An 8,559-nucleotide genomic window follows, 5' to 3' on the forward strand; every position below is an offset into this window, starting at 1 on the left:
TGCCTTTGTTTTTAAACTCCATTTTACTAGGATACCTGCCAAGTATTGTGAAGTAAAACATGAGAATGAAGAAAAGAAGGGGTTTTCCAAGCAAAGTCACTAACAGACACCTCAGTGAAAAAAAGTTATGCCTTGTGTGCAAAAAAGAAGAAAAGGCTAAGTTTGCAGATTTAACACAAATTCTAACATCAATGTATGAACATACTCACTGTAATAAAGCTAAAGTGCTGATGTTTCGCATATGCAGAGTATTTACTACTTTGCCACCTCCATCAAACCACACTTCAGTCTTTTAAACCTGCTCTTTCACTCTTGTTGCTATCCTTAATGTCACAGATCACACACCAACACTCATCTCCACCCACTCCAACCTTGCTGCACTCTCTCCTTCACCTCTGTTCTTAATGGTCATAATTCAGTTCAGCACAATGTTATTTAAATAGCACCAAGTAACAGCACCTAGGTTTTTTGGATTTACTTAAAAAAAGATGTTAAGTAGATCCACCCAACTGTGTTAGCTCCTAAATCACTGATAAAGTTATCAACCTGACCATCAACCAGACCAACGCAAGTCACACACAGCCTTTGTGACCGAAGCCATTGGCCTCTTGCCATCTGCGCCCCAACAATAAGACCTCTATCAAGAGTTTTCCTCTTACCCTCTTGACACAAAATTAGACACAACTGTCTGCTCAGAGCATGACTGGATGTTAAGTGCTAAATTGTAAAATGCAGTTTACCAGTGTGGAAGGATCTGCATTTGTCATTTTTCGACTGATTCATTCAGAATTTTTTTTATCCATCCGTATTTGACAAAAACACTGACTGCCCAGCATAGCTATGCACCTGCTTTAGTATGGATTAAACTAGTATTGAGAGTAGTTAGGAACTGATTCAACATCATTTCAGTTCCTAAACTGCTCAGTTGAGTGTTGAGCTGTCACTAATAGCTGTAAAACTGTAAACTGAGATTTCTGGTTTCAAAGTGACCACTAGAAGTACACATGATTCAAACTATTTGGATAAGCCTCTGAATCCAGTGAATACATTAGAAAAATAAACAAATGTCTGCTCACAGAATTACATTTACATTCATCCAACCAATACTTTTGATGATACAGTGCAAATAGCTCTTAGTCCCTTGGATCTATAAGAGCGTGACAAGCAAAAAAACTTCAGTTCAAATTTCCAACTGAATGTTTGCCAGTGAGATCGAAGATAACAGCAAGCGGCTGTGAACTGTGTGACTTTCAAGTAATTCATTCCCAGGCTATGGTGCTTTTTACTATTTTCTTCAACAAATGAGCTCTCTATCAACTCTGCATTTAACTTCTCAAACTCGCTAAGGCACAGGAACAGTTCATGAAAAAAAGGACTCACAAGTGCTTCATATCCCTAAAAAAGATTGACATTCAACCCTCTGGAGAGGTGTGACCTACTATTTCCAATTTCCTTCAAATGCCTTAAAAAAAATCTTCAAATTAGCTGTTAAAAAGAATCTATGCACTAAAAAGTAACAATCACATCTCTTCCATTTAGCAAGAAATTTCCAGATTTAAAAAAAACAACTTGTGATTTATTTCTGAAATATGGCATAAGTGCAACTCACCGTTGCCCCCTGTGACCCTGCCTCCACCTCTGCCTCAATCTCAGCCAGGCTCTTGTACTGCTGTGGAGACTCTATCACCATCTCCTTTCTGGGTGTTTTTCCTGCCCGTCCCTGCATGGCGATCAGTCTTGTCTGTGCCTATAGCCAGATGGACGATTCTGTCACTGGGCTACTGCCTTTAGTCTGTGAGAGTTTTGCCAGGGTCCAGTGACATTCCCTCTATACTCAGTCGCAACCGTCAAGCTTCTCTCTCCCGTTCTCTATTCCAGTCTGTGAGGGTGGGAGGGGCTCACAGCTGTGTGTGTGTGTGTGTGTGTGTGTGTGTGTGTGTGTGTGTGTGTGTGTGTGTGTGTGTGTGTGTGCATTTGTATGTACAGTATGTGATTTGTGTGAGTAGGAGGGGAATATAATCACATCCCCATTAAACATTCGGAAGAGGCACAAATACTCGCCGGCCCCACCTGCTACTAAGCTGAAAACTGAACCCAGCTAAAAAGGTAGGAAAAAAGATGCAATAACTCAGATATACTATACTTACTTTCATTTCGAACACACTTAAAAGGCTAACTCTTTAAAATAAGGTGAGGTAAATACCTAAACACTCGTCTCAAAAGACAATGCTATCAAAATGCACAGCAAACCATTACTTTATTGACCTTACCATTTATTCTAAATTGTTTGTCCTTCTTATACTGTGGTGCACTTCAATAATACTGAGGTCATTGAGGTTCATATTTGAAATGCCAGAAAATAAAGTTGGCTTGTCATTTGTTTGGTTGATCAACACCTCAAAGGAGGCATCTGAATTACTTTGTTCATGATGTGAACACATAAAAGCTACAAGCTTTTACAGATGGATCCTACATTGGTTCCAAAACACTAAAGCTACTGTTGATATGAAAACATGGCCAATGGTCACAGTTACAGTATTTCAACAGTCTGCATTGAAAAAGTTCTATTCCCCGTCGCTGTTTTGCTCTGCTTTGAACTGTTCTTGTGCTGTATCCACTGCAGCAGGCACCCACAGCAGGGTCTACTAAAAACACACTTCCCCCTTATCTGGGTCTCAGATACAGCACACGCTCTCCTGCTGCTTCAGGAACACTTTGAGTTGCCTCTTGCTTATCCATACAGTCATCACTCTCTCTGAGGACAACCACTTGCCTTTAATCTTTAAGCAACAGAGGCGCCTTAGCTCAGCTCAGTTTTCCATCGAAGGCTGTGTTTCAGAAAGATGACATTTAAAGTTTTCAGTGAGGAATTACTTGTGCTAAATTTATGCAAATCCTTTATTTTGGAGGCTTTCTTTTCTCCATTAAGCTATAATTCACACAACTCCAAAACACACTGCTGTTTATGAGCCATGGAGTCTTACTGAGTCACACACACACAGTTAATAACTCATCCAATTATCTCCATGAGGTGTGAATTTATGGCTCCCTAGTGCACACAGACTGTAAGAGGGGGAGGTGGGACATCACAGCGTGGAGATGACATGCCATGGGTCAGAATGACTTCAAAGGCCATCATTTCTCCACTGCAGTTTCAGATCCATCGCTCCTAACAAAATGTAGCACACAGGCAGGCAAGCGTGTGTGAGTTGTGTGAGCGTGTGAGACTTTTTTGTGCTGCAGTTTCCTTGGATCATTTGCATAACTTCTTTTAACTGTACAAGCTTCAAAGAGACTTGCTGAAATGTAGCATGCAGAGAAATTATTTCCTCTAAAAACAACGGAAAAGTGCACCATTTATTATCCAATAAGGTGTGGTGCAGAAGAGCTTCATTATGGTCCAGCAAAAACCATCAGTAAAAGAGCAAGTAACTGCTGGAAGGATTTTAGTCAAATGTGGTTCATACACTGGTTTATATCAATTAGGGTGGTTGTGCAGAAATATAGGGAGGGTAACTTTCAATTCAATTTTATGTATAAAGCGCCACATCACAAAAACAGTCGCCTCAAGGTGCTTTATATTGTAAGGCATACCCTACAATAATACATACAGAGAAGAAAAACAACAATCATATAACCCCTACGAGCACTTTGGCGACAGTGGGAAGGAAAAACTCCCTTTTAACAGGAAGAAACCTCTGGCAGAAACAGGCTCAGGGAGGGGCGGCCATCTGTTGCGACCGGTTGGGGAGAGAGAAGGAAGACAGGATAAAAGACATGCTGTGGAAGAGAGACAGAGATTAATAACAAGTATGACTCAATGCAGAGAGGTCTATTAACACATAGTGAGTGAGAAATGTGACTGAAGAAGAAATACTCAATGCATCATAGGAATCCCCCAGCAGCCTACACCTACTGCAGCATAACTAAGGGAGGATTCAGGGTCACCTGATCCAGCCCTAACTATAAGCTTTAGCGAAAAGGAAATTGTGAAACCTAATCTTAAAAGCAGAGATAGTGTCTGTCTCCCGAATCCAAACCGGAAGCTGGTTCCACAGAAGAGGGGCCTGAAAACTGAAGGCTCTGCCTCCGATTCTACTTTTAAATACACTACGAACAACTTGGGCTGTAAAGAGGGGGGTAATCGGGGTGACTTTGAAGAGGGCTGTTCATCCAGTTGGAAGTCAGCAACAGTAAACTCTGTAACAATAAAGGTGCTATTTTTTCATAGGCTTAAGAAAAGCTTTTTTTTTTCCTAAACTTTTATTACACCTGCCAGACAGCTTTCAATGAATCCTGTCGTTAAGTCTGACGTCACTAGCCGTGTCTGGGCCTAAACTCCGCTGCAGGTCCATATATCAAACGATCCCTATGGCATTACTGAGAGTTGAAAAACTGTCTAAAGTCTTTCATCTTTAATAAAATGATCAGCGTTCTGCTCTACCAGGTGTAACAATTGAGTTTAACATCCAGGCATCCATGAAAACGGAATTTATGACCTTTAACGGCGTTAGAAGTTAGCAGGAAGTTAGCTCGCTAGCTTCTGCATGTCCTGACTGCGGAGTTTTGGAAACAAATTAAAACGTACAGCTCCGTTATCACTTCCAGCATAAATGAAGACAGAAAACAGCAGTGACGTTTGTAGGGTTACTGAAGTTTGGCTAGCTGGTATATAATGATGTGCTACGTGATCGCTAGCGACACAGCTATGTTAGCATAATATAAACAAGCTAACTTTTTTCCACTCGATAAAAGTTAACGTGAGTGTTCTCGTGGTCAGGTACAAATGTAATCGCATGGCAGGATGCTGTAAAAGGACCAAACTTCAGCCAGGAGAACAACTGAGATAATCCATCCACAATACGAAGTTAGTCATTCATATACTGCTGCATGGGCTGGGCTGTAGTTACATCCTAAGGTTTTAAAAACTGATCCTAAATAAATGATTAGCGGTAATAAAAGCCGAGGGAGGTCAACAGTGATCACTGACTGTTTTAGGAGCTTTTTGAGATTAACTAGAAGAAAATACAAAACATTAAACATGTTAACAACACAAAAGCCATATTAAACGCAGACTACTTTATGCCCAGAAGTAGGATTCGTCACGTCATCACTTAACGACCGGATACACCAATTTTTCCACGTAGTAATTTTCCCCAATACCACCAGGGGGAAGACTGGTGACATTCTGGTATGACGCTGCTAAGCTAGCTGCATTGTTTCTTGTGAGGCTGCTCCTGTAAGTTTATGGGAACAGTATGTTTGAAGTCACTTGCACTCCCACTGAAGAAATGCTAAGAATATTTAACATCTACTTTAACTCAAAAAGATGTGAACAAGGGTCTGGTTAACGGCTGGTTTGTTGTAAGCAAGCATGAGCTGCCTCAAATCCTAAAAACTTACCACTATAAATTGGACACATTTATCATACTAAACTTGAATATTTGAGTTTATTTATAAACTACTGATATTTCTATTACCAAATGCTAGCATGTCAACACTCTAAACAAGGACTTGGCAAGCTTGACTATGAAAACAGAAACTTTATGAACTGAGTGGGAACAAAACTTTTGGCTTACAATGCTTTGCAAGTTATTTTCATTCACGTATGAAGACACAATGAAATATCTATGAAGACAGACAAACAGAAAGACAGTCGCAGTGGAAAGTAAGTAGGTTCCTACCACAAAAGCTGCAGAAACTGTAATATAGAGTGACCTGAAAGCCCACCTAGCAGGCAACTTTTTAAAAAGCAGCTGTACTGATAACAAAAAGACAAATAGAGGTAGCAAAACAGGCAATGCATGTGAAAGCCTTTAAAATAAACAATATATTGAAAACACTGGATTCTGATGTTTCCCTTTAAACCTCAAAGCTTAGGTGAAGTAAAATGGGCAAAACAACTGTCTTCAACAGGAGAGTTTGAGGTAAAACATTTACTGTACACTGAATCTAATGCATGTTAGAGACTTGGCTGTCCTTTGGTCTTATGCACTGCTGACTACTGTGTCCCTGTCATCCTACGGAGGCTGCAGTGACGGTGACGCCAGCTCAGTATAATAATCAGCCCCTTGTCAATAGACTGGCTGCACTGAGGTCATTCTGCTTCATTCACCCACATCTCTGGAGCACTCTCATACACTTCCACAGGGTATCACGGATACCATAACAGTCACACCACAAGTGACTTTGGCTCTGAATGTGTGTTTGAAGGGATTGCAAATAAGTTTATAGGCCCATCTGCGTAAGAGCCTGTAAAAAAAAAAAATCATAGGAATATGGGATAGTGTCCACTTGCTTTTATTCAGCTTGAACCAATTACGACATGTGAGCCTTTCACAAAGTTCCCGAGGGGAGTATATATATACACGCACACACATGTGCATGTGCGCACACACAAACATATACATATAAAGACACAGCACATCACAAGAGTCTGTGGAGTATTGCATAAGGCCAGATTGACATAATGTTTGAGAGCTACAGTTAGCCTGGGGAGTCAAATTGTGAGGGTGTTGACTGAAAAGAAGTGAAACTTCCCCTTCAGACTGATCTTATATGTCATACACAGATTTAAAACACATTTTGCCACTGTCTATAACAGTCAACAACAATTCAGAATGAGGTTAAATTAAACTAGTAGCTGAGTTTCATTCAGTCTTCAATCTGTAACCTAATAAGATAAGGGGGTAATAATAAGATGCTGGGTATTCTGCATCACACAAAAACTAAAGCTGGGCTTAATGTGACTCAATGTTTGTGCAGTTATGTTTTGTTTGATTTTCTTTAAGTGGCACTGTGCATTATTGGTCTTGTCTGTCCAGAGGACATTGTGCAAACTTGCAAAACTATTTCAGGTCCTAGGTCTGTGACCCAGTGTTCTGAGTTTTTTGGAATTTGAATTCTCTTTTACTATAAGGTACTCTCTGTTTGGTTTTTAGTTATTTTTTATATTTTGATTCTATTATTTATATACATTAGATTTCCTTTGTATTTTGAGTCTTCAGTTCTTAGTTCCAGCTTCTGTTTGTATTTATTGATTTTTTTATTGAGTCGTCTTCTAATTGAACATAAATATTGACTATACTAATTGAGTTAGCATGATAAATGAGTCTGAGATGTAGCTCTTAGGTGTCCTTTCAGTCATTTCACTTGTTACAACATATATAGTATGGCATATAATGCCTCCGCATGTTGTGGCTGAAGACAAATCTGTTCAAGCTTGTAATGCAGATGATCTGCAATGACTAACCAGAGTTCGTCTGCTAGTCAAACCTCGGATGCAGGAGGAACAACGTGGTTTTCGTCCTGGTCGCGAAACACTGGACCAGCTCTTTATCCTCTCAAGGATACTTGAGGGTGCATGGGAGTTTGCCCAACCAGTCTACATGTGTTTTGTGGACTTGGAGAAGGCATTCGACCGTGTCCCTTGGGGTGTCCTGTGGGAAGTGCTACGGGAGTATGGGGTGTCTGGCCCATTGCTACGGGCCATTCAATCCCTATACAACCGTTGCAAGAGCTTGGTTCGCATTGCCGGCAATAAGTCGGACTCGTTCCCGGTGGGTGATGGGCTCCGCCAGGGCTGCTCTTTGTCACCGCTTCTGTTCATAATTTTTATGGACAGGATTTCTAGGCACAGCCAAGTGGCGGAGGGCTATGACTTCAGTGGCCTCAGAAACTGATCTCTGCTTTTCGCGGATGATGTGGTTCTGTTGGCTTCATCGGGTGATGGCCTCCAGCTCACACTGGAACGGTTCACAGCCGAGTATGAAGTAGCGGGAATGAGGATCAGCACCTCCAAATCTGAGGCCATGGTTCTCAGCCAGAAAAGGGTGGAGTGCCCACTCCGGGCCGGGGATGAGTTCCTGCCACAAGTGGAGGAGTTCAAGTATCTCGGGGTCTTGTTTGCAAGTGATGGGAGAAGGGAGCCGGAGATCGACAGATGGATTGGTTCTGCGGCCGCAGTGATGCACACCCTGCACCGGTCCGTCATGGTGAAGAGAGAACTGAGTGTAAAAGTGAAGCTCTCAATTTACCGGTTGATCTACGTCCCTACCCTCACCTATGGCCACGAGCTGTGGGTAGTAACCGAAAGAACGAGATTGCGGACATAAGCGGCAGAAATGAGCTTCCTCCGAAGGGTGGCTGGCCTCTCCCTTAGAGATAGGGTGAGAAGTTCAGCAATCCGGGAGGTTTAGAGTAGAGCCGCTGCTCCTCCACATCGAAAGGAGCCAGCTGAGGTGGTTCGGGCATCTGACAAGGATGCCTCCTGGGCACCTTCTGGGTGAGGTGTTCCGGGCATGTCCCACCGGGAGGAGGCCCCGGGGCAGATCCAGGACACGCTCGAGAGATTATATCTCTCGGCTGGGTCGCGGGGGCTGCTGCCCCCCGCGACCCGGCCCCGGATAAAGCGGAAGAAGATGGATGGATGGATGGATGGATGGATGGATATATACAACTGACCATGACAGTGACCATAATACGTCAATTAACTCCACCAAAGATTAGCACTTCTGATCATGCTAGAGAAAGAAATATCTTGCTGTTAAATCGTTAAAA

General features: G+C 42.0%; 1 protein-coding gene across 11 annotated transcripts in view; it reads right to left on the minus strand.

Moving 5' to 3' along the window:
• Positions 1–8,559, minus strand: part of LOC102304228 (dedicator of cytokinesis protein 9) — a 63,018-nt gene that overhangs the window by 41,621 nt on the left and 12,838 nt on the right. For 2 of the 11 annotated variants that reach the window (XM_014340423.2, XM_005943379.3), the window contains exon 1: positions 1,610–1,923. The exons of the other annotated variants lie outside the window; for them this stretch is intronic. In XM_014340423.2, coding sequence (XP_014195909.1) covers positions 1,610–1,726 — 117 coding nt within the window. In that variant the 5' untranslated portion in view covers positions 1,727–1,923. Of the gene's footprint in view, positions 1–1,609; positions 1,924–8,559 lie in introns of those variants that run through there. 11 annotated transcript variants of the gene reach the window in all.

This window comes from Haplochromis burtoni, unplaced genomic scaffold (genome assembly GCF_018398535.1).
Source record: "Haplochromis burtoni strain Fernald_Lab_line unplaced genomic scaffold, NCSU_Asbu1 Contig_368, whole genome shotgun sequence".
Taxonomy (NCBI): Eukaryota; Metazoa; Chordata; class Actinopteri; order Cichliformes; family Cichlidae; genus Haplochromis; species Haplochromis burtoni.